General features: G+C 35.5%; 4 protein-coding genes across 5 annotated transcripts in view; 3 read left to right on the forward strand and 1 right to left on the reverse strand.

Moving 5' to 3' along the window:
- Positions 1-201: 201 nt before the first annotated feature.
- On the forward strand, positions 202-8,937 carry LOC129577967 (elongation of very long chain fatty acids protein AAEL008004-like). Its single transcript, XM_055465887.1, has 7 exons — positions 202-601; positions 4,630-4,895; positions 5,207-5,397; positions 5,573-5,653; positions 6,805-6,988; positions 7,312-7,427; positions 7,832-8,937. Exons 2-7 carry the CDS (start codon positions 4,835-4,837, stop codon positions 8,093-8,095), a joined length of 897 nt encoding a protein of 298 aa, XP_055321862.1. The 5' UTR covers positions 202-601; positions 4,630-4,834; the 3' UTR covers positions 8,096-8,937.
- Positions 8,938-10,698: 1,761 nt separating this feature from the next.
- On the forward strand, positions 10,699-15,310 carry LOC129577955 (integrator complex subunit 5). Its single transcript, XM_055465845.1, has 10 exons — positions 10,699-11,013; positions 11,115-11,286; positions 12,093-12,300; positions 12,385-12,511; positions 12,591-12,711; positions 12,796-13,393; positions 13,460-13,848; positions 13,946-14,316; positions 14,392-14,899; positions 15,007-15,310. Exons 1-10 carry the CDS (start codon positions 10,807-10,809, stop codon positions 15,147-15,149), a joined length of 2,844 nt encoding a protein of 947 aa, XP_055321820.1. The 5' UTR covers positions 10,699-10,806; the 3' UTR covers positions 15,150-15,310.
- Positions 15,209-18,471, reverse strand: LOC129577958 (serine/threonine-protein kinase STK11). Of its 2 annotated transcripts, XM_055465854.1 has the most exons (9): positions 18,280-18,415; positions 17,858-18,142; positions 17,698-17,759; positions 17,460-17,636; positions 17,138-17,323; positions 16,907-17,043; positions 16,622-16,816; positions 16,378-16,538; positions 15,209-16,311 (listed from the first exon to the last, which is right to left on the reverse strand). In XM_055465854.1, the coding sequence occupies exons 2-9, from the start codon at positions 18,126-18,128 to the stop codon at positions 16,181-16,183; spliced, it is 1,320 nt and encodes a 439-aa protein (XP_055321829.1). In that variant the 5' UTR covers positions 18,129-18,142; positions 18,280-18,415; the 3' UTR covers positions 15,209-16,180. The 2 variants fall into 2 exon arrangements, with proteins under 2 accessions (XP_055321829.1, XP_055321828.1); XM_055465853.1 differs by having other exon boundaries at positions 17,858-18,471.
- A 2,628-nt stretch (positions 18,472-21,099) lies between these two features.
- The window catches only part of LOC129577965 (elongation of very long chain fatty acids protein 7), a 19,159-nt gene continuing 12,993 nt past the window's right edge, over positions 21,100-27,265 (forward strand). The window contains exon 1 of the mRNA XM_055465882.1: positions 21,100-21,713. The gene's annotated coding sequence lies outside the window, so the exon portion shown is untranslated. The remainder of the gene's footprint in view (positions 21,714-27,265) is intronic.

The raw sequence follows: 27,265 nt of genomic DNA on the forward strand, positions 1-27,265 counted from the left end.
GCGCCGCAACGTGCGATCAACGAAAGCAATAGCACCGAGTAACATGTAGATATGCAATCAAATCAAATATTTCAGTACCTAAAGGCGAGACAGCGGCATATATGGGCTCACTCTCAAGCACACATAGGCAATGGGTATCCCATCCCCCACCTGAGCTATGGCCATCACGCATATGATACGAATATATCGCAGATACACATGGAATCTTAGTGTGAATGAGCTAGATATGAGCAGCAGCACTGATGGCAAGGTCAGCACAAAGCTCATGTTATACAAAAAAGTTCGATTTCAAATTTAGTTGATTATTAAAATTGGCGAAATTCAGTCGCAAATTAGTAGGTTATCATGATTTTCTAAAAAAAAAACACACAAATCTTTCGCTTTTTGGTTGAATTTTTTTTTCTTTTGATTAAACTATCAATTGAAACAAATACCAAACAAAAAATAGTTGACCAAAATCGAGTATTCAAGACAAAAACAAAGACAAAAATTACAATCTAAACATAAAAGTGAGAAAATTTCAAAGAATTCCAGTTTGAAGATTTCATAAGTTTTCTTTTACGATTGGTGAAAAGTGTATTTTGTTTGACAAGTTCGAAAGGTTTGCATCATTTGTATTTTCTAATAGATTTAACGAATCCTAAATCGATTCGACAAATTGTGTATCAAAATTAAGAAGAGAAAAAAAAGATTTTAAAATCAAAATCTGGTTCACATTGGGAAATTCATTGCCGGTGATAGTTAGCGGAAGAAGAAAGAGAGTGTGATTCGTTGTATATAATCCAAGAAAGGAATTACTTGTTTGTAATGATTAGTGACTCAATTGAAACTATTGAATGGAATTGTCATGGTGACGCGGCGTTTAAATACACACAATATGATTTATTTTGTAAATAGAACAAAGGTGAACGAATCAACGGCGATCGATGGATATCATGACGTGGTGTCGTGTCAGTTGTAATTGTGTCATCTGCTTCATTTACTTGAATTTTTCTGGTTTTCAGATCGGTCAACAAGTTCACCAGATCCTATGTCCAATAATTTCCGCAAAAATCCAGTTACATCGTTCAAACTGGTTCAATGGAATTTCTTCGGACGCTGTATTTAGCAGAGATTTTCAATCGTTTTTTTTTTGTTCAATCCAGTTGCACTAATTCAGATCAATTACGAAATTTGCGCGTCTGCGTTTTGATAGTGATGATGATGATTATTTATGGTTTGGCCGAATTTTGTATGCAAATGTCATATACCAACAAGGTGTCGTGCGCATATAATCATGTATTTCTTTTCCAATCGAGCTGATGTTCATTCGAGTCCAAAAGCCAGAGCCAAACACAAAAACCAAAATCTCAGAGCCATAATAAGTGAATTTGTGTGTATGGTGCACAAAAATTTGTCGGTTAGTTGTTCATGTTATTGTTTTGTGGTATTCAGTACTTTGCATTAGATAATAGAAATCTTGTAGGCAAAACGAGAAATATGTAGCGTATTTCGCAAGTAATTCCCATAATGTTTTTTCTTCGGTTTTTCCTTCTTTCTTGTCTGCTTGCATTTTCAACCATTTTTACAGCTCACATGTGAAATGTGAAAAGTTTATTAGCAGCTGGACCTCCGTGTATGTGTGTGTGTGTGTGTGGGTACGCACCAGTATATAGTGGCGATAATAATATTTTGTTAATACTCATTAGCCTTACAAATATTACTATTATTCTGGGTGTATTTGTGTACAAAACAACACCATGCGCACGGCGTCCAAGTGTTGATGAATGCATGTACGATGTCGAAAAACCTTGAATATTTTAAGATTTATTCATAGCCATTATTTCGTTACACTTTTTACTTGATTGTATGTCCGTGTTTCTCGCATCATTATTTAAATAGTAACGTATTCGTTTTCGGTTTTTCCACACACATAAAAACACAACACTGTGTTCACTATCAAAAATAAGAGCCGTGCCGAAAACGGAGCGTACGTATGTGCCGCCAAATGAATCCTCCCCATATAGCATCCAACCAACCAGCACACACACACACACACTCATGAATCACATGCATTCGTGATAGTGCTTTCGAATGTGTCACACTTCCAAACGCGTGCACGGGCACTTGTATTGCGTTCGAGCCCGCTGAACCATTTATCGGATCTTTGTTTAGCATAATGTGCTAATTTGTTGTGCAATGCATCAATCATTTAATCCTTCAATCGGGTTAGAAATGGTTTATTTTTTCTGTTTTCTTTTCCCTTCTTTCTACTCCGGTCGCCGCATATCAATTCGCATTTTTTTTGCCTTTAACACAATTCAATGCGATCACGAGCACCGTTCAAATTTGTACATAGTATTTATCGTTTGTGCATGAAACCTTTGATTTTAATTGTAATCGGCAAGGTAACAACAACTTAAATTTCATCAATTACTTACCAAAGATTTTGAGTTTCTTCATTTGTGGAATTTTTTTCGGGGTTTCTTCTTCTTCTTCCCTCGCTTTGGCATATATGCATTGAGTTATAGCCACAAATAAATGTATTTTGTTTTTGTGAAATGTTCAATACACATGAACAAACTTGGGCAAAAGTTCATACATTTTGAAAACGAAACAAAGCTGAAGATCGAAGAAAAGAAGAAGGTAGAGAGAGAAAAAACTCGTCAAATTTCAAAAAAATCCATTACCATTGCTCAAGTTTCTGAATAACAAAACAAGAAAATTATGCAGCCGCCGCAATAGCAATGGTAGCAACAACAAACGAGAAGAAAAACAGCTTATGCCCGTATACGTATTGATCTTCATAGACACGATTGAAATGTATTTGCTCGCAACGCTACTACTAATCGCTCTTTTGTGTATATTAAAAATGAAGTGTGTGTGTGTGCTTTTTTTCGGTACAAAAATTGGTGCTTCTTTTCATTTTACTTTTTCTTCTTAAAGTGAGAGAGAAAGAGGCAGTCAATAAGCAATGTTACACCAATTTACTGCTTGTATGGCGTAATGTTCGGCCACAATCACATCAACAGCTACCAAAATCATGTAAATAAAAAGCTCATTCGCGCATATATTTTTTTCTCCGCGTTTATTTCTACTGTGAAATATCAGGCATTTCGTTTGCGTAAACGGTTTGATTATTATTAGTTTTTGTTGTTGTTGTTGTGTGTGTGTGTTAGTGTACGTGCGCTTCACCTCACGTCTTCTTCATTCGACCAAAGATCAAACCGGGAAACTTATTCACGGGCATATGTACCGATTGGAATGATTGAATGAGTGCGGTCGGCTACACACGAGCATCGATTGCGGAAATAAAGTAAAATTTTGTGTGTTCGATAAAAATGCGTGTATTCATTGTTATCCACTTGCTAACCGGGTTTTCTTTATCTAATGACCATCGCATCAATGGGCCGATGATACATGGTCAATTCGAAAGGTTACATATCACATAACAACATATCATACATTCAGATGGAAAAGAAGTGATCATAAAATAACAAAACGAAGCAAGAGCCCAACGTCTCTAAGACGTAACGAACCACATGCCATTTAATTTGAACTATTTTAATCGAATTAATCTGTAATCTATCGAAAATCGCGCTGGTGCTCTGAACTGCTCTGCACACTCTGCACCATACACATTTCGAATTCTCCGCTTTTTGCTTTCGATTATTGTGTGTGTGTATGTGTGTGTTTATGTGTGTATGATAAAATTCGGCTTCCATTTGTTATCTCTCTGTTTTTTCCTCTTCTTGTTTCAACAAGCCAAACATAGAAAAAGAAATTAGACACCGCCGTCTCTTTTGCTCGGCTGATTTGCATAAAAAACGAGATATCAAACTAACAACAGCAACGACCATAAGAGACATAACGCAAGCACCAGATATTAGCTAATCGTTTTCTAGTATGAGAGCTACATCTCTACCCATATTTACATCTAGAATTAAGCGACGATCATTCAACTGTGAAATCTCTTCGAAGAAAAAAGAAGAAGAAGAAAACCACGAAAAATTCTCTCCAAATTGATTTAGGCGTTTTCGCAATACCGAAATATGTATGTTGTTTATTATGAGGTGCTATGCACGTGGAATGGTCAATCATCAAAAATCATCATCATCATCATCGTTGTTGTCGGCGGCGGCGACCAATGTCTGTTTGTTCACACTTGAACTATTGTTGTTGCTATGAAGACCTGTTGCAACCACATATCAAAATAACTCACAGATTATTACTCTTTTTTTTCTCTTCTTCTCTCCGGGTTTCGGTCAATCGTTCGTTTGTTTCGCAATTTTCGTTGCCATATTTCTCATCGCATATTCAAATTCAGTTCGATATATTGGGAGAGAAAAAAAACCGATCGATCGACATGGGATTTTGATAGGAATGACCGTAAACTGAAAAAAAAAACATACATAATCTATCAATAATAAAAGCTCTAAGAAAAGTTGCAAATCATAGTGACTAGAGATGAACCATAAAACTTGATTTCCATAGAACGGAAGGTTGTCGTGCGTTGCTTTTTGTGTTTTTTTTTCACTTTTCTCATTCGTATTATTGATTCTCACCGCTTAATTTCTCATTGGTTATCCAAAATGTGTGTATTTTTTTTTTCGTGTGTGTCGAAATTTCTAAATGTGTGTCTTTTTGCAGATTCTTTTTTTTTTCTTCATTATATCCGGTTTGCAGCCGAAGACTGTGCTACAGTGACGTTCATCTTTACCAGATCAATTCATTAGTGTGAAGTGAATTCGAGCAATCGCATCAATTCAGTTCAGCCAAGACAATCAACCACTTCGTTTTTCTTTCGAAGTACAAACGCTACGGGGCAACAACAAAATCAAAAAAATCTACAGAAATGGCACTCTACGATAACAAATTTATGGAGTATTACAACTACATATTCACCGACTTGGCAGGTAATTAGCTTGATGACATTTTTCACTTGATACAAAATCATAAAAGAAACGAGTGTGAATAAAAAAAATAATTTCCTTGATGATCTTGTGTCTGTGTGTGTGTGTGTTAGAGGTGTGTTTTGTTTTAATTTGTTACTGGTCATTAAACTTCAATCATTGCACATTGTTGTGCGCGCGTGTTTCCCCAAAATAAAATGAAAATAACGTGGAGCAAGAACCGAAGTGAGAAATACATTTTGCGACCAGGAACCAGACACTTGTAATTGACCTTTTTACTCATGCCAATTTACCAATTATTCGCCATAATCTAGATACACGGACCAATGATTGGCCACTGATTTCATCACCTGTGCCCGGTCTCACCATCCTAGCCGCCTATTTATACTTTGTACTGTCATGGGGTCCACGATACATGGCCAACCGAAAACCATTCAAATTGGAACGAACCCTCCTCGTGTACAATTTCATTCAAGTGATTGTTAGCATCTACATTTTCTACGAGGTAATTAATCGGCAATCCAATAGATTTGGTTTTGTTTTTTTTTTTGTTTATTTCTCTTCATTTCATTTGAAATGCTTCTTTGACGTTATTCAGAGTCGAGAACACTTTATGCTGTAAATTTTCGAAAGAAAGTTCAAGGCCAAGTTCTTATTATTCTTTCGGTTGGTTGTTTCAGGGCGCATTCCATGGATGGTTTAATCATTACAGTTGGAAATGTCAGCCGGTGAACACCTCAACTGGACCAGATGGTATCCGGGTATGTAGTTTAATTTAAATCATTTTCCAACGAAAGAATGAATAGATGACAATGGAATATTTTTTTCTTTGAATTCATTCGAATATCATTAATATTCAGAGCATTATTATCATTTTGTAATTTATTGATTGCGATATTTTATGCGAAATGTTTTGAGTCAATCGGCGAACAAGTTTCAATATATTGTATCCCAATTACCGGATTTTCGTGCTAAAATCACGATCCATTTGAAATGTTGTCATGCAGACAGAAATAGGCAGAAACATAGAGAAATAAATTTGAACCGATTGTTATTGATGACCGGCCAGACGGTTCGGTAATTTCCCCTGTGGACATCAATGAAAATAATAATAATTTAACATGAATTATATTATCGAAGACAATATTCTTGATGCGAATTCAATCGGTGTGGTTTTTATTACTTCTGGTATCACTTGAAAGCAGCCAACCAAACGAGATAGATGGTCAGCTACGGCTGACGCTCGTTATCCAGATAATTTGCGTGCGGTGAACGCATATAGAACGCTCCGCTCCGTTGCCGCCGAGCGATCAATTGTACTTTGAAAGGTGGTATCCAAACGTCCAATCAATGAAAAAGAGACAAATCCACATATAACGTTTGGATACCACCTTCCAAAATACAATTGATCTCTCGGAATAATTCCGCATTATTTTTGCGGATTGTGTTCCAGAATACCGGGACAGACATTCCGTTTTTGTGACGTGCGATCCATCCAAATTCATGATAGAATCCATAATTTTTCTGACTTTGTGACGTGGTATCCAAACAAATTCATGGGTTCTATCATGAATTTGGATGGATCGCACGTCACAAAAACGGAATGTCAGCGGAGCGTTCTATATGCGTTCACCGCACGCAAATTATCTGGATAACGAGCGTCAGCCGTAGCTGACCATCTATCGCGTTTGGTTGGCTGCTTGAAAGTCAAAATATGTGATAATATGCTCAAAAATAACACGGAATAACCTCTTTTAAAAATGCTATTTGCTTGACGTCGTTGAATCGATAATAAATTGCCCACAAAATATCTTTGACTGCCATCATTCTTAATATGATTTCTCTCTTTTTTCTCTCTCTCCCTCGACAAAAAAAAATACCAAATTCCCCAACGAAACAAAAAAAAAAACAGGAGGCACGTGGTGTTTATCTTTACTTCTTGGCCAAAATTTCCGAACTTTTGGATACCGTATTCTTTGTGGTGCGTAAAAAGGAGCGACAAATCTCATTTTTGCACTTGTACCATCACACCGTAATGCCAATGATTTCATGGGGTGCTACCAAATACTATCCAGGCGGACACGGAACATTCATTGGTAAGTGTTGTGGAAATAGTATATGATTTTATTGGGTTCTTTGTTATTTTTTTTTCTTTATTATTATTTCTGTGATCATTCATATGTGTTTGATTTTTTGGACACATCAGAACTTAAATTAGGAACATTGTATAAGCTAACCAATAATGTCAAGCTCAAAACTCGTTTCTAGCTCGATTAACGATTGGATTGAGGCGACATATAGAATTCGAGATAGAAACTAGGATGTCGAATATTATTTTTGTTGTTTTTATTCTTTTGGTTCAAAATGTCTTATATGGACAAACGCGGTATAACTAAAAATGATGTTTAACCATTTTCAGGTACTATTAACTCATTCGTACATATTATTATGTATGCTTACTACTTGTTGTCGGCGCTCGGACCACAAATGCAAAAATACCTCTGGTGGAAGAAACACATCACATCGATGCAAATGGTGAGTAAAATCACGAATCGAATGTGTACTCATTTACTTTCTGTTGGGATGCTCCGTTAAAACAAAACACACATTTCTTATTGAAGCATTTGATCAATAATGTCGCCGATGTTTGTGTAGCGAACATATAATTTGTCGTTTATCTATTGAACCATTTTTGGCGAATGACCAAATCAAATAATCCGAAAAAAGAAAGATATCGTCTAAAAAGCCTGGAGCTATTGCTTAGCTGCTAACTAATGGGTTCGGCCCACGCACGGCTGGAATAAAATCGAAATTTTGACATTGAACTTTGAATTTTTTGCTAATTTCAGAAAAATTATTTTTTTCTTTCTTTCTTTTTTCTTATGTTTGGAATTTCTTTGCCGTGTTTGCACTTTGATCCGAATGTTATGACCGAATAGATCCAATTCTGCATGGCTTTCTTGCACTCATCCCAATTGTTGTGGAATGACTGTGGCTACCCAAGATGGTCAGTCTGTTTCACAATGCCAAATGCTATCTTCTTCTACTTTTTGTTCAACAATTTCTACCAAAAATCATACAAAGGAGACGAAGGCGTCAAATGTGAAAAGGCAAAACAAAAAGCTCTGAATGACAACAACAACAACGATAGCAACAACAATGAAAACAGCAAAAATAAAGACTTAGACAAAAAACAAAGCTAATTTAACTAGTACAGTGGACGACAAAAATGTTTTCAAAATAAAATTCAAAGAAGTAGAGAAAAACCACATAAGAAAATGCAAAAAAAAAGAATGAAGATAATAAGTAGACGACCGAAGAAAAGAAAAAGAATGAAAACAAATTATTTATAATGTGGACTGTTTTAACTTCACATACAAAAATAATCGATAAAATTAGATTCACACACTATGGCAAACTGTTCTTTTATTGTATTTGTCAGCAATGAACAATTTACTTGTAAGTAGGATATCAAAACATATGCAGCATGAGGGATAAAATGTTCAAGTTCATGGAAACATAATTTTATGACACATGATCAAAATTAAATGGTGTTATTATTAAGTAGATGAAATTGAAATGATGATAATGCAATTCGTTTTTTTTTCATTGTACGATTGTTAATAGATTAAATTCTTTTTGTAACATGTGTACTCATATAGCACCGAATCATTGATCGACCTTTAAAAGTTTACTTCCGTTGTGTGCAATTTATTCTTGTGTTCCGCTTTGTAGAACAGAAATGAAAAGAAGAAAAAATGGCAAAATTACGATTTTGTACAAGCTCGTGCGAAAATAAGAGTCGATCGATGGGTCGTTGCGATGTATGTGGAACCCAAATTTCCATTTCTTTTATAATGAAGTAGTCTATAATAATCACATCGATGATGTAACTGAGATTCGGTTTCTAGTAGACATATACACAACAAACAAATATTGCGTAATAAAAACGAAATGATACTTATATTCTAGTATGTCAGAACCATTAAATGTGCATACAGCAATTGTGTTCGTTATTAAATATATATACACATATATGAAGTAATTAGAGTATTTTCACAACCTCTCCAAACGATGTCCCATAAAATCACGAACGCGCGCATCTAAGTACTGTGGTGAGATGTTGAAATATCATTAGTATTTGGTGGCGATTGTGATCACGTATTGACACAATTTATTATAGCATTATCTAGAACGGATCTTATTTCAAGTTCACATGCATTTGTGAATTTCGATCAGACATTCGCAACAGTCGTCGCCGTAACGCAAAAGCACGAGCGACTAATTCCAAAAGTGTACGTTTCAATTAACACCTCTTTTGAAAAAGATCAACGAATCGACCATCAAATATATTCTTCTTCTGTTTGGCTCTTCTTTTTTTTTAGCTTGAGGTGATGTAACAAATCATTTCAGAGGTTCATCTATTGTAACATAAAATATTGTGTACTCGCATTTGATGATGATGTTTACTCTTGTTGCTTTAAGTGGCTTTGATTTATGGTCCACAATATGCGTCGTTCATGAGTTTTAAGTGGCGCAAAATGACGGTTGTGTCTCGCTCTTTCGGCTATATTCCAATAAACGATTTACGCTTATCTTTTGCATCAACACAAAAACCGCAATTCAAATTCTCTGAATATAGCTCGGTTTTTTCTTTCTTTGTTTGTGTTGTGGTTTGAGAAGAAAAAATTAATTCATATCTGCTATATTTTTGGTTAAGAATTACTCAAGCAAAGGATAAGTATTAATTTAAAGATTTAGTTGGTTTTAACGTCGTGTGAACAATTAAATTTTTCAGGTTTCAATGATTTCAGGATATTTGCTCAGTCGCTTTTTATATGCTATCGTCGAATTCAGCTGTTTTTTTTCTTCGCAAACACACATGTGTTTATAACAAAACAAAAATATTGTCTTCGTCAATTTAGTCGTCAAGGTCTGGTAATTTCTTATTGGAATCATTTGAATGAAATACACAATTAAAATATAAAGCAATGAACGAAACGAAATGTTGAAGGGGAAAAAAAACACTTTCTTTTCGTGAAATGTCATATGCACAAAGTGAACGTTGGTATCACATTGATCGGACCCAAAGATTGACTTATGAATAGGCATTTATTCCAAGGTCTTCTGCTTTCTAATTAACTTACATTGTATATGGTACTGATATCAAGAAGTGATCTGGTTAAACTAGAATTTTCACTGCAAAAATGCGAATTATCACGTCTTAAAAAAAATATGCCGACCTGTTTAAAATATACTTAAAACGAAGCGGGAGCAAAATGAAGTCATTATAAATCAATTTACATGCATTATTATATGTGCATTCGTTTATAGACTTCGACGAGCTATGTCATTAGTACATTTCAACTGATCAAACGGCTATGAAACTCAAAAATAGAACAGAACAAAATTTGAATGCACTTGATTGTCCGAAATGTAATCGTTCAATTGGAAATAATATATGCAGCCAAACCACTTTTGATGGATTGCTACAATAATGCATCGATTTGCCTTTCAGATCAACTACAAACGATATTATTGAACTATTCGTTAAATAGTATGATTATGGGAAATATTTTCAATTCGAAAAAAAAAAACATTTTTCTTCAGCTCTTATAATTGCCTAACACCGATTCATCAAATTATATTTATTCAGATATAAATTTCCATCATAACGGAACACAAATAGCATGCGAGTCGCATCCGAGATAAAAGTGTTGTCCGAAACGACAACAAACAGTTTTTGGTCTATCTCAAAAATGAATGGTTTTGAACGCACTCACGCATTTTTCTACATGTTGCTTTCAAACTGTCAGTTGATTGTCATTTGACGTTCCGAATGAAATCATAAAAAAAACAACGCACCAATTACAACGCGATTTATCCCGTATAAGTGTACACAAAATACGCGAAAATGGCAAAACAACCAATTTTAAAGGAATTGGAATATTTTGTGAACGGTGCAACAACGGCAACATCAATCAGCCCATCTGGTTTATCGCATTTAGTACATTGTGGCTTGAATTTACTGCACAATTTACCCGCGTCAAAAGATGCCGTCTTCGAATACTTTACGATATTTTTCGATGCATCGGTTGCCGGTTATGTGAAATTGATCGAGGTTAGTGAATGATTAGATGAGAAGAGCACCATTAAATCCATTCGGGGAAATTCAAAGGGCACGTGAATTGAAATGTGTTTTTTTTTTCTTCTTTTAATCAGCAAAAGGATTCAAATCTCGTTGCTTCATATGACAGTACAGTTGCTGAAGTTCAGGATGTATTGGAAACACTAATAAATCAAGGGCAACATGCATGGGTACCGTATATTTCGACATGGAGCATTAAAACACTTGGCGTTTTGTCAAAGAAATACAAACGATCCGATAACAGAGGTAAGTTGAATTAGGTGTTTTTGAACGAGTTATATCGGTGGCAGACAAAAGCAATACACAAAAATAAATTAAATTTGTTACTGTGGCCGAGTGAAAAATATATTGAACGTGAATCAATCTTACACAATTCTACACACCATTCCATGTTCAATTCCATTGATATGTGAAATCTTCGGCCTACTTTGTCACTATGATTATAATTTGCTAATTTTATGTCTAACGAACTTTTTTTTCTACATATTTCTTTTGATTATTTGATTGATTGTTGTTCACTAAATTGCACTTTGATTTCGAACTTTCCCAAAGGAAAACCAACGTTATCACAGAAATGCATTGCGAAACCGCTAGAAATCACAACTATACCCTAAATTGATTATGTTAATTGAAACTAAGACAGACTCTATGTTAACATAAAACTAGAACGGTTATTGTAGTTTTTGTTTTTGTTTTTCATTTGGTTTGCCAATTCAAAAGGAAGAACAATAAATCACTCGATTCGATTCATGCTATATGCAATAACAGTGAAACTAAACAACAACAACTAAAAAAAAACATCTGCATAGATGGGATGTTTGCAATTCGTTTGATACATATGCACATGTAACCCACATTTATACACAATACGAGTAGTTGTCATGCGTGCTATACCGCTGCAGTGCCATCAAATGCATAAATTGTTACATAATTCTTGCAAAACTGCCAAAATGATTTTGACATTCGTTTAAAATGCATTGGTTCCGTTAAAAATCCCCATGCAAAAGCAAAAGTGGTCAAATAACAATGTGATTGTTCTTAATTTTATTCAGACATTGCGTCAACGTGTAACCTTTGGTTGGCATCGAGTGCCATGAGATGCCTACTGGCCGTAACCGTTTCCTGTTTCGAGAAAGTCAATCCAAGTGAAGAAGAAAGTTTTATTGAATTTTTACTTGGCGCCTACATGCAGAATCCATCCAGCTTTGACTGGGTCGTCGCTCGGCTCGGTAGCTGCTTCCCACAGAAAATCATTAACAGGTTAGCCAGCAACAATTGTGGTTTTTTTATTTAAAACATTTCGAAATTATTTTTCATTAAAAATTGTTGCGCTTTTCTTCACAGAGTTCTAAACTGTGGACTGAAGTTACAAACAGATGGATTTGGGCTTGACACTGAAATCGGTATTTTATCATACTTGGCATTCGTCCAAGATGTGCAACTAAAAGTCGTACTCAACGAAATGGTGAAGGTAATGTTAATGTGTGAAAATTCAAAAAAATTGATTCATCACTCATACCAACTCATTCACAAATTCATCAATTTGACAGAATACCCTGTACGAAAAGCCTCAAAACAATCAGTTGGTGAATACAATTCCATACTTTTTCACATTGGCCGGAAAATCGGATGTGATTCTACAGCAAATGGTCTCTGTCTTCCTTGAAATTTGTAAGTTTTACATACCTTTGACGTTGCTTCTAATAATGGCTACCAATCTGAATGGCTAATATTTTAAAATGACCCATTTTACAGACGATGATAAGTTCGTTCCAGCGTTGAGCGAGCAAATCAAACTATGGCCATCGAATTTTAATGTAACAGACATAATGCCATCGTTGACTGCTCTGTTGCTGCGCATTCGAAAGGGTGCCACAAAAGTGTTGCTAACTATTGCCGAAATAGCCGAACAAAGTACATGGTGTCAAAATCTGCTTGAGTCCGTGTTGCAAGAGATATTTACATTAGTTAATGATAACCGTGTGTGCCCCATACTGTCCGATGTTCTTGAACAAAATTCACAAGATCTCTTGATCTCGACGAGTGTATCAAAATCACTGATCAAACGACAAACCGCAATCCGATTGATACTGTTGGCATCTGGTCAATCGACGCACATTTACCATCATTCGGTGACGGAGCTGCTGTCCTATGCCAACCATTCCGAAAACACAAATCCCATCGAAGCACTCATTCGCCTTATATCCGGCGCGAATTTCACAAACGAAAATGTTGGCCTTAAGCCTGGTGTAACCATAGCACTCGAACGGTTATTAATTGACGAATTCAAAATGGAGGACGAAAGTATCGACCGTAATCTGAATGTGTTACAAAATTTATTATTCCTTGTGCGGTAAGCAATTTCATTTGGATTTACATCCATTTGGTTCGAACTAATTTGTTGATTGTTTTCATGTAGTCTGGAAAAACACGGTAGTTCGGTTCACTTTAAAGAATCTCCGCTGACAAAAACGTTAACGCATTGTGATGCCACGCTGATGGAAATCGCCAAACGGTACTTAACAAAGGCAATGGAGTACGTATCATTCATAAATGCATCACAGCTGCTGTCGTGTGAAACGGCTGACGAACCAGTGACGAAAAAGATAAAAACCGTTGAGTCGCGACTGAATCGAAAAGAAAGATGCTACAAATACACACTGACTTACAAGCAACACATCCATGCGGTGATGAGCCTATTTGATATTCTGGAAATTGGAAAGAAAGACCAGCCATTGGCCGTGGATAAATCCATCAAATGGGCCGAATTAATTGTTAAGTACTTCTTCTGGAGCCTCACTGAAACTGGTATGTATTGAATATCGATGAAAAAGTCAAAATCGGAATTGATTTTCAACAAAGTGTGAATGGCATGTGCCTAATAAATCCAATGGCCAATTCACAGATATGGAGTGTCGTCAAATTGCCATTGAACGAGTTTATTCATTGCTGACACGTCAGTGTACGGGTCGCAGATATTCGAGAGTAACGGCGCTGCGTGAACTTTTAGAGGGTGCCTTATATTCATATGGTAATTTATTTGGCGTTCATCTTGATATTGACTTCGATAAGAGTGTGCAGAACAAACGTCGCGACGACCGTTTGCTGCTCAAAATGAACCAAACACAAAACAACACACTCAACAATATTCGGTCGTCGTTGCATGCCGGCATCATTGGACAAGGTTTGAAATTTCCCACAAAAGAAGCATCACCACCGGACGCCGACATACGAAATATGCTACTCAGGGCCATTATCGCTTGCTGCAAACAAGAAGTATGTGCTTTGATCTTTATTTTATTTAACCAAATCTTTTTTTTTAATTTTCCTTTTGTTTTACTTTCGAATTAGGATATCGCAAAGAGTATCAATGGATTTACATCAATTTCATTGTTGCTCGTGGAAATGATTTCGCTCGATGTAATGTACAACGGTTTACCGTGGCCAGATGAGGAATTTTCAAAAATCACAATGGAACGCGACCTACATATTCGGCGAACATTTAAAAATGCGCCCGTTTTATGGTCAATATTGGCACTGATATCAAATCATCGGCCATCGTTGTGTTTTGCGTCAGTGCTTCTCAGGGCGATTTGTGCCACGCTATTGCATCAATGGCGGGCCAAATCAGTTTTACACAATCAGACCGTTGAGAATAACTATGAAATGTTCAAAGTTACGAAAAATATGCTCGAAATTATGGCAATGGGACAACTATTATCCGGTCCGCTGGCATATCTTCATGTTGTTATTGAACATTTTGAGCCGTTCGAAATTGTCGTTGTGCTGAAGGAATGCGTGTGGAACTATATGAAAGAAAACATTCCATCGCCGATGCCGTACAAAGTAGCGCCAAATGGTAATTATTCACTCTGAAATTGTATATTTTTTTAACGAAATAACTACACAATTGGTACTATTGATTTGTTTGGTTTTAATCAACCGTTTTCAAATGTGTTTTTATAGGTTTACATTGGAAAGATCCAAGCACATCAACAATTTTCCCACAATTCATAGATCCACTGCGAAATATCATGCAACGGAAATTATCCAAACTTGGAATGCTTTATTATTATATGTTTGTTGCGCCCGAAGAATCATCGACCTAAGCAAGCCATTTATTTTATGTAAATTGGCGCTTCAATTGCATAATAACAACAAATTAGTGTATTTTATTAGATGTATTTTTTTTTTATTTTTTAAGTGTGTAAAACAAAAATAATTAAAAAAATATATTTCAATAAATTTCAATTTATATAAATCTTTAAAACTTCTATTATATTGTTGTTTTTCTCTTGTTTGTTTGTTTGTTTAATTTTTTCACATATTGAACGAAAGAAAAAAAATTTTTGACTAGAAAATCTTCAAACCATTTTAAATCGCATTATTTTTTTTTTCAAGTATTTCAAGCAGTTCGATATCTCATGCTGAGCTTGTGAGAATAAAACATTGGGCAAATCCAGTTACAATTATTAAAATCGCAAACGAAAGAAATATTTTTTTTTCTTAATTTCATAAGCCTACAACTTGTAGGCTATAAGAACAAACTTGATTTAGACGAACCGTATTTCAGGAACGGAGTTCATTTGCATCTCGAGACACACAAAATCGTGATTCTTTAAAATAAAAAAATAAAACAAATAAAATTGTATCACAATTTGTGCGGAAAATTACATTCAAAATTCATGAAAACTCGAAAGGAATCAAGAGTCCGAGAAGTGAAGAATTCTCTAAAGAGTTTTCAGTATGGTTCATGGTTGGTTAGAGGAATGTAGATAAAACGAATTGGTCGCAACGAATTATACTCGCATGAATGCACCAACAATACAATCAAAACACTTCTCGTCAAATCGTTGATTTGTAACACCCCGAAGAGTTCATGAACGATAATACACGATTTTCATATCACGGATGCAACTATTTCCTCCAATAGCAGCAGCTCTTCTGAATTTCATGTCGATGCATGCATGTGTATGTTTTTTTGTTTTTGATTGTTTTCCATTTTGAATTAAAACCATTTGCAGGTGTGGAAATTTTATTCTGCACTCAGTTTTGATTTGACGAATAACAAGTGAGAAAAAAATCGAATAAATCAAATGAATCAAATTTTTTTTTTTTTTTTCCTTGAAATTAATTCTTTCTATGACGGTCGACAACCGGTTATTTTCCTTACTGAAATACATGATGATAATTTTTTTGACAATTTCCTATTTTTAGAACTTCGTTTGGTTGCATTAACTTTAATATGTGATGGAGATGTCGTTCGTTTGGCTGTAAAAATGGAAATTTAGGCATTTATTTTTGTTTTTATTATCGTTCTCGTCCACTCATACTGACCGGTTAAATCGTGTTCGGTGTAATAATCCTGTTCCATTTCGTCAGTGCCATAATGATAGGCATCTAAATAGGGTAGTACAGTTGAACTTCTCAGTTCATCGCTTTTTAACGGTGGTACCCAAACTCGGTTGCCCACTTTTGTCGGTGTGCTTACTGTCCATCTGTGGATCAATGAACGGAATAATTTGGTTTTAGCCCAAAAATGTCGACATTTACATACATAGCGAATAAATGTATGACTTACGTGTGCTGCTTCACTTCTTCCAATGTTAATCTAGTTTTTGGGTCTGCTTGAAGCATTCCGAGAATTAAACTCGCTAAATTTGCATCAAACTTTTGAAACCATTCAGGTGCCTTCCATTGATTCTTTCCAATATTCTCCAACAGCCTATAAATATTGTCGCCTTCGAATGGATATTGTCCAGTCGTTATATTATACCTTCGAATCGGTTACATTAAAACGTTAAAATTCCCATTTAGACAAAATTGAAACGAACTCATTTTTATTATGGAAAAAAATCATTCTTACAGTGTTACGCCAGAGCTCCAGATGTCGACTTTGAATCCCGAAAACGTTTCATCGCCGTTTGCAATCTCGGGCGGTTGAAATGCTGGTGACCCTTGACCAGTTGAGCATGTATCATCCTCAGCAAACATCGATAGTGCCTAAAAAATCAACATTGCAATGACATCATTCAAAGTATGGCTATTCAGCAGAAAACCACCGTTGATTGCCATGCAAATGCAATTGTCAACTCACCTCTGCAACGCCAAAATCGGAAATTTTCAGTGTATCGTCAAGAGTGATCAACAGATTTCCTGGTTTTATGTCCTTGTGAATGACACCCTTTCCATGCAAATATTCTAATCCGTCTAATAGCTGGAGAAAGTATCGATGGGCTTGGAACAGTGGCATTTTCTTTTCAGGCACTGAGTCGAGCATTTCCTAATCAATGGAATATACAAACCGGTTTGAAATTCACATATTCTCCACATGCATACACACACACACAACTCTGACTCTCTCTCTCTCTCTATGCAAATCAATCATTCGTTGAACACACGGTAATCGAGTGGCTTACCTGCAGCTGGCCAACACAGTATTCCATCACCAAATACATTTTTTGCTTTTCTTCATTGTATAAAACATCGAGCAATTGCACGACATTCTTGTGCCTCAACACCTGCAACAACTGAATCTCGCGTCGAACATTTTGTTCACCATTGGGTATTCGTTTGAGCTTTCTTTGTGTCAATATCTTGAAATGTGAAATGAATTTTGTTAATTTCTAGATTTTTTTCCATCTCCCATGTGTGTACCTTAACGGCTCGTCTGCATAATGTTTCCGAATCTAAGACTTCTTTGACTTTACCGTAGGAGCCTGTTATCGAACATTGAATGACACCATTTATTGAATTATTATTATTTAGTCAATGTCAAACCAAGTAAATTGTTACTTTTTCCATCTTCTTATCTTACCTTCGCCCAATTTATCGCCCATCACATATTTACCAATCATTTTGCAGGTCTTTTTCTTAGCTTGGTAAATAATTTCAGCTGATTCAACACGATTGAAAAACATATTTGTTGCATCGATATTGATTGACATTTCTAATTTTTCGTTTTCGTCATCGTTCAGCCAGGTGACGGCCTGTCCACAATTTGTATCGAGCAAATCATCTTCGGAGAATTGCTCGTCGCTGGCAAACATCGAATTGGATAAAACTAATTCCGATTTATTGGCATCCATTTGATTAGTTTAGACTTGAATAGAAAAATATACCACCGTGGTGGTGTAGAACACATAGAAATTGGTGTCAATTTTTTGTGTAGAAATTTTTGTGTATTGTTTTCATGGAAATGATTTCGTAACATTAAACTTAATTGCGATGCTCGTTTACAGAATATGACAGTGAATCGTTTGATCACATTTGATTTGTCTAATAAAAAACGAAAACAAAATATTTAGCAAACAGAAGAAAAACAAAATGTAACTTAGTATGGCTGCGTCATTTTTACTGCAGACATATTTTTACTAGCGATCATTTGAAATGTCAAATTTTGTTTTGCCCACTTGAACGCTGAATTGACATAAACTTTTTTTCCTACTTCTTTCACTTGTGTCCGTACATTTTACGGACCCGCTGCTGGCTCCACCTTGTGGCAAATTCCGACGGTGAGCGAGTACGGAAATTAAGTAAAAGCTTTTATTCGTGAATTGTTTTTTTGATTTATTTAATTTCAGTTGGATTTTACATTTGTTACAATTGGTCCAAGTAAACGGGTTGAATTATGTAAAATGTAATTAGTAAAAGAAATATGTCGGGGAGAGTTGGAGAAATTTCGTTTCGAAAATAACACCATCAAACTGTAAAAAACGATTGAGGTCTTTATCTTATGAATATGAATACCGTTTTATCATTCAAACACGTCACATATTTGATGCTATCTAATGTATGCGAAAAAGAACACATTTGCAATTTTATTGCTGTGGTTGTGGTTGTTGTCTTACATTGACTTCTATCACTGAACTCGAGTATCACTCGCTTGCCCGATCGCTCGTCCACTCGCTTCTATCGAAGACGAGGGAAGTTCTGTATATTCAAATGATATTTCAACAAATACCGGTTACAGCAATGATCAGCATGCCATGATGACATGCAAAATTCGGTTCCGACGTTATTTTGGTAGTGAATCTTTCATTCAACAACAAATAACATTCACAATTAATCGCAGTTAGCCATACAATGGACTTCGAAAATAATAAACTCATCTAAAGTCATCATTTAATCCAAATTATAACATTTTGTTACTCGAAATGAAAGCTCTTCAATTGCGACGTCGAAGCAACTGGTTGTAACAGGTATTTATAAAATTATTAAACAAATGGATTCAATACAATTAACTATCAATTTTGGAATGCGAGTCACCGAAATTCCGATTTTGTTTTTACAACAATATTTAATCCACCAAAGTTTCTAACCATCTCTGGGTTTGACCATGTCGTCAAAATATTTGGCAATAAAAAAAAATCAAATACATATTCAAGAATTTTTAGTTAGTTTGCAAAGAACTGAACGATCGATGTCTTTTTTTCCCGTTTTTATTATTCTATTTTCTTTTATTCATCTCGGCCATTCGAAGAGAAATGTCGTCAAAATATGCAGTCTCTTGTGCAGGAATCGCAAAATTGACATGATGACGCAAACCTGTATCTTGATTTCTTTTCTTCTCGTTTTTATTCGTTGATTTATCGATATCCTCACGTTTATGTCTTGGTTTTTATCACACTAAAGAACAAGAATAACCTCACAGACTATTTTACAGGTTAAATGAATATTGCACGTGAGAAGTTCAGGAACCTTTTCATTTCTATCATTTCCATCCATTCGACCGAAGTAATATAACGTAATACCAATTCATTAGCTAGATGTAACCCAAACTGGAATTATGCTACCAATCGATTTTGTCTTGATGATAAAAAGAAAATGGCATTGTATTCAAGTCATTCCAGTGTAAGGATTTTCAAAAGTTGAGTTCACCTTAAATTGAGATTGTTTTGAAACAATCTAGAATCTGGTCAACTTTTAAAATAAAGAATTGAGTTGGAAAATATGTACGTATAGAGAGAAAAAAACAACTTCACTACTGTAAAATATGTTGGCGCATTTCAATAAAGCCCTCTTGTGACGTATTAAGGTGACCAGTTTAAAATTTGCAATTCGAACGGGGCGCTAAATTTAGAAAACTAATCGTATCGTTTGCGTATTTACTGTGTACGAATGATCAAGAACATTTTTATAAACAAACAACTGATACGGAACTAATGGAAGTTCCGTGAACCAGTTCACAAAGTTACATTGCATCCGACTGTATTTAATTATGCATTTGCTTGTCGATTCTCAATCGACAGACTGAAAATTCAATTAAAAATGCTCGTTTTATTCAATTATAAAAGCACCATGTCGATGTAAATGGGATTAAGTTGGGAGTTGTTGGTGATTTATGACTTGGTTAACTGGATAGAAACAAAAGCCAAATTTCTTTGATGAAACCCAACACCAACAATTCCATGTGTATCATATGAATTGCGAAAAATGAGTTTTACGACGCAGAACTTCTGCGTCTATACTTTGGATGGGAATTCAAACGGTAATTTTTTTTTCTGCTGTCGTTGTTGTTATAACCATTTGAGTGAACGTCAAAATTGTCTACCTTTCTAAACAATTTTATGCATTCGGTAATTAAATCGATCAACATGTCTAAGGCAATTAACAATAAGGCACTTTTCGTGATTTTCAACAATTAAATTATAGCTCCAATAAATTCTTGACGATTAAAGAACACGGCGGTGCTGGCGATTCGGCTGAAATAAAAACATAATAAAAGTCTTGCTCAAAGACGGAACAGCAAATGGTTTTGTGTTGGGCCGGACACAACGATTATTTCGTACGTATGATAGCATTTTTGATTTGATTTTTGTTGTTGTTGTTTTATTCGGCGAATAATTATATTTTAGCGCTCCAATTTGTGGTTCTAAAGATCATCGTACAATAAGAATCGTGCGAGAACGATCGGTAGATTGTGTACGGGTAGCGGGGTAAACAAAATATGACCAAACAACGAAGAAAATAACCGAAACAGAAGAGAGAGAGAAAAAAAACACACCAAAGCAGAAGCACTGCGACAACACACAGACTACAGGCTACACAACACAGAACATACACGAATGGAGCGGCACGGCATACGAATATGCGAATATACAAGAGTTAAAGCTCACCCATCGCACCGAACAATACAGTAGTGGGGCGTTTAATTATATAATGAAAGTGTTAGACACAGGTAGTGTAGCTTTAAATTTTATCTTTTAGTCTTGTGACGCACATGTCGCAGCATTGTCAGTTCGTGTTGAGCGAATCCTCCGAAAAGAAATGTTAATTATTTTAAAAATTTCTTTCTTTTGCCACTGACTCATATCAATTCGTTTTTTGCTGTGCTGAACAATCAACGAAATTCTCGTTTATTTTTTTTTCGGATAAATAATCAAGAGACAGTGATTTTTTGTTTGTTTTTTTTTTTTTAATTTTAAAAGACACTCAGCCAACGGAAAAAATCAATGTGAATTAACTGTTCCGTTAACAATAAAAGTAAATACTTGAAAGAAAAAAGGATTTTTTTTGCTCGGTAAATATATAAAAATCAAGTGTGATAAAAGTGTTGGTAGCTAAAGGAAAAACTGGCTTAATTTTCCCGAGCTCGTGAAAGTGATTTTGATTTACATATTTCACCTTCCCATCGATTGTTTAAGACACACACATACACAAAAAAACATAAGGTAATTAAATTCTTATTTTGATCTCCATTAAATGTAAGCAATGACTTTATTTTTACAATTTCCTGATTTAATTAATGTCAATGTGAAAGAAAGGAGAATAAAATATAGATGAATTCGGTGTGAATAATTTTACGGAATTTAAACTTTTGATTTTGAAACCGTTACAATAGTATCAGATATGAACTATCTGAATAGAAAAGACGCTAATATTCGTGCATTGATAAAAAACACATACACATACCCAAGCGTATATATATATATATATGTTTATCACGAAATAGATGCTAAATCCTCTGAAGTTTCAATTTTTGTCATAAATGCCAACGTTTCATTGCCTCCGGGGTCGGTGACTAGAAATTTTGTGTATTTGGTAAACATCACGTATGTTACCTTCCGAAATGCGATTCGATTTGAATAAAAAAAAAAATGACAAGACCGGATTCTAACCAGAAATTTGCGCGAGGAACCGAATCTTCGATTTGCGGAATATTGGCGAGCGAGAGAAAAAAAAAACGGCAGAAATAAACAAAATATTTTTTTGTTCAAAGTTCAAAATGCAAAATAGATTATGTGCTGAACATGTTTCGTCTGAGTTGTCATAAGGTGAACCGCCAAACGTCCGATCGAAACAACTGGATACTTCTCTATCAAATTTATTAAGAATAATATGCTAATTGAGACTTTGGCTTTGATATGCGAAAATGTTGGTGAGCAAAACGCTTCAATAGCGTCAGAAAGCATTACTCAGACTAGGTGAAAACACCCAAAAAAGAGAAGTCGTAATATTTCGATCGATTCTGATTCCGCATAGAGCGCTCTTTTTTCTACTGTACATTTTTTTCTAGATTAGTACGTCTATAATATGCAGATTGCCAATTTTGCGAAAAATTCTATTCGCTAACTGGTTTTTTTTCCTTTCCTTAATCATTGATTGGTTACAATGTCGTGGCCGTTGCTCAATATACAAATTCCAAAAAGTAAAATGAATTTTTAAACAGGTTTTTGCCGCGCTTTGTTTTCTCAACGCTCATTTTTTTTCTCTTTCTCCTTTTTTTCGTAAATTTTACTTCGATACGACAGAGAGGAAGAGAAAGAGAAAGAGAAAATCATTCTATTGAAACAAATGAATAGAAACTTTTTGTTGCTGCTGCTGTTGTTTTTGTCACAATCCTTTCGACAATCATGAAAATGATTTGTTTCGTCGTGCATATTGAGTGTGTATTATGTGCGCCTCTTGGCGATTCATGTCCACTTTGCGGCGATGATGAAGATCACTTTTCCGATGGTACACACATATATTGATTTTGATTTGGCCCATTCCTTTTTGATGAAAAACAACCCATGACAACAATCGAAACTTTAATTATGCTTATACAACGGAAATTTTTCTTTGCGCACATAAAAATACGCATGCGTTATTTATTTCTTTTCTCTCTGTCGTAACTGTGCAACACCAGCACGTTTTTGTCTACTTGATTTCTTTCTTTTTTGGACGTCGTCGTCGTTGTTGTTGTTTTTATTGTTGCTGTTGTTGTGGTTGTGGTTGTCGGGGCCTCTCTTCATCTGCTTCATTTCTCTGTGTCTCTCTTTCTCTCTCTCTCTCTCTCTCTCTCTCTCTCTCTCTCTCTCTCTCTCTTCCTCTTTCGGTTTATATCTTTCGGATCCGAAGTGAACGAAAAAAAAAATTATCCAATAATGGCATGATTCGAATTATCATGCGGGAATGAACGGAACAATCTCCGTAGTTTTTACTTGCGGCAATATTTGAATCTTTCATTAGTAAGTTGCTTTTGTTGTAAATTAATAGGAGAGATGAGACAGTGGAAAAAGCTGCCAAATACTCGAATGGTCAACAAAAGCACATCAGTCGAAATGCGTTAGCCTCTTCTCTTTCTTTTCTTCTTTCATCGTCGTCATCGTCGTCGTCTTTTTCTTCTTCTTTCACTCACCCAAAGTCAACTGTTTCTTTTCTTCCGTCCATTTAATCCAACACACGGTGTGTATGATAGTGTGTTGTCATGTCATCTTGATTAGACACATTTACGATTGACCATTATGTGATTAATGAAAGAAGAAGAAGAAGAAGAAGAAGAAAACGATGAGTGATCGGCTGATCACCGATCAATGTTGATGAAATGTGTGGTATGTATCCAACGTCTCGAGAGCACTAGGCCGAAGCAACAGGTTCAAATTGAGGCAGAGAATAGAAAACTTTTACTTTTTACAATGCCCATATACATTTTATTATCGATTGACCGATTTTTGAATATAGTTCGCTAACTGGCAATGAACGAGATTCATACCTACAGCTATTATTCATCCGAAAAGAGAAAAAAAATATATTTATGTACACATATGGAATGACTATGGTGCTTGGGTCTATGTGTTGCTCGGTGTTTTCGCATTCATCATTTCTTAAATGATGTGATCACATATGAAAATAGATAGGCGGCTACAAATTCATCAAATAGGTGCAAACAAATATGCGACTTGGACGATCTCTGTTGAAACACATTTCCGAGCCATGATTGCGCTGAAGAGTACAACAGCTCGGTCACACGAGCACACGAGCACACAAGCGCTCTCGCACTTGCACACCAACGAAGATGACAACGATGATGATAAAGATTAACAAAAAAAAACAAAACTAAAAAGATTTCACATAACACATTTTTGTATATATGAATGTGTGTGTGTGTGTGTGTGTGTGGATATGTGTTTTGGTTGTTTGCTAATGTATCATGCTGTTAAACGATGTTTAGGTGTAAAATGCGTTGAATAGCTGTGTGCTCCATTAATCATTGGCATCTGAGCTTTTGTTATGTCGTCTTTATTTTTCTCTTTTGGCGGGTTACTGTTAAACGCTTCAGGCGTGCATTCCTATTTCTAGCCTTTGGCCGATATTCCAAAGAGAAATTTTTGAAATCACAAAATCAAACCATTTCTCTGTATAGCTAGCGGGCCGATTGATTTTTCCCATTGTTTTGTCAAAATCATCGAAAGCATCTTTTTGCGATGAATGCGTATCGGTGTGATTGGGAATCGATACGCCCTACTGAGATTTCGTTTACCGTTCGCTTTGAATGGCTTAGAGATTGTAATGTTTGGTGGTGTTTTTGGTCGATTATCTTGTGACCGGCTTACATACGGTCATGATATGTTCTTTTATTTTGCAAATTATGCGTTTCCCCATTTTTTGTCGACATTGGAAATTTCCTTTGCCACACGCAATCAACGAAAACAATCATAATAATGGTCTTTTTTTCGTTAGTTCTTTCTCTTTCACTCTTTTGATTCCGTACAAACGATTACACTAACGGCAAAATTATAATTTGTTTTATCCGTTGTGGAATTTTTGACATTCTAATGGTATTTTTTCTGCCTTGGATTTTTGATAGAGATGAATTAAGATCCAATCAGCTATGACCAGTATCAAATCTATCATTTTGTCATCGTCGGAAATTCCGAGTGAATAGTTAGTTATTTCTTCTTCTGTCAACACACCGTTGATCGATTGATATCCACACTCTTGAACTTGTATACACAAGCATATTTCATAGTTGTGTGTGAATTGCCGAAACAATTAGAGTGTCTCGTTGAATATAATGGCATTCATAGCTTGCCAAATAACCAGAAAAAAAACGATTATTAAATGGTCATGAACATGTTTCGACCCTTGCCAATTTGCTATAACCGGGTCTATTGGCACACTCGATATTCAAGTCATCAGTAGCCAGCAAAACGGCTACCTTAAGTTCACATGCCATACACACACACCGCACAAATCAATGCGAGATGTCGTTTTCTCTTTTGGTTAATTTTATTGTTGCTTTTCTTTTCTTTCATTTCGGATTGCTGTTTTTGTTGTGCCTTTTTATTTCGACTGTTTGTTCATCATCTCTCGCCAAAGTTTGTTCATCATCTGAATTCGAATTGTAAATTACAAACTGGTATTTTTGTTTTCTGTATCAATGCGACAATGTTTCCAGTTGTGTGCGTTTGTTGTTGTTGTTTTTTTCTTCCTTCTGTTTCTGCGTCAGCGTGCCCGATGGGCTTACGATATGTCTAGGTGTATTGGTTTGCATCAAGTGTGAGTAACACTGATTTTTTGGTTAATGATCGGTCACTAGCAAATAAACAAATAAATAAAGACGCACATTTTCGGTGTATATATCGATTACGAAAAATTCCGGTACTATACACACACACATAATTGAGATGGTGGCCGCACAAAAAGGGTGAACCTGCATGTATTTGTGCGAGAGGCACATATTTGTATTTTAGGTGAACACGAGAGGAGCACCAAGTGATAGACATACAAAATACAACACAGAAAATGAAAAAAAAAACGAAAGAAAATACGAGTCAATGAGTAAATAATTTCAAGTGAATACACAAAATTAGCGTTTCACTTTCTTTTATTATTATGATTATAACTGTTATTATTGAAATTCTGTGCACATGAGAGTGTTGATTTTTCTTTCTCACTCTCCCTTCGATCGCTCACGATGCTGATGCTGTCTTTGACTCCGACAATGATTTACATCGGTTGGATGTCTTTTGATTTCAATTTTCCTTATATTTGGCTGCGTTTGGTTGGACCAACCGACCAAACCGAATGAAATAAATTAAAAATGGTTATGAACATGGCATAACACCGCTCTGAGTGTGGCGGTCTACTGCGGATGCTGTTAATTCGGCTGTGAATTCCAATCCTCTTTACGAAGACGATAGTCAAATATAATAAGCATTGCATAAGCACCAGCACCGCACCGAACAGTCATCACTTTGAATACCTACCTTTAAATTGTGATTATTATTTTAAATTTCAATCAAATATTCACGCGCAACTGATTCCCACATATGAAGCTTGACCATTCGTTTGGGAAAATGATGCGTGCAGCGCGTGTGTGTCCAATGGACACTGTCCATGTGCAAATTTTGCCAAAGCTTAGAACTGCAACAGTGGCTTAGTTTGATTAAACAAATCCCGAATGTCATTCAATCGTTGTTTTCCGTCAAATTGTTGAAATCAGTTCAACCAACTGGTTGTGTCTCCGGATGGAATGTGTTCACTGAACACGGTTCCGTAATACATTAGTCACAGTAAGACTTTTTCGTCTGGTGAACTACTTTGGTATCGGACCGATTATAACACATTTACGATCGACAATCGACATCAGGCATACAAGTTTCCAAAATAGTGTCAATAAATATAAATAACCAACGACGACAACAACCACAACCACAAAGCAAACTGCAATTCAAGTTTTCAATTTTATGGGATTTCTGCAAACTAATTGATTGAATTGTGTTTGTGTATATGTGTTTGTAGTGATTACGCATAAGAAAGCGTAATTTTCAGTCCATCCATGCACTCACAAGCAAACTTGAATTCAAGTTGATAATGATGGCGTTTTGCTAAATAATGGGCTTATGATGCGATAATACATTGATTCAACATTGTATTAAAAGTGATCGAAAATACTTTTACCCAAAACAAACGAGAGAGAGAGAGAGAGAGAGAGAGAGAGAGAGAGAGAGAGAGAGAG

Source organism: Sitodiplosis mosellana, unplaced genomic scaffold, assembly GCF_009176505.1.
Source record: "Sitodiplosis mosellana isolate CC-2019 unplaced genomic scaffold, AAFC_SMos_1.0 Smas_scaffold_6226, whole genome shotgun sequence".
NCBI lineage: Eukaryota > Metazoa > Arthropoda > Insecta > Diptera > Cecidomyiidae > Sitodiplosis > Sitodiplosis mosellana.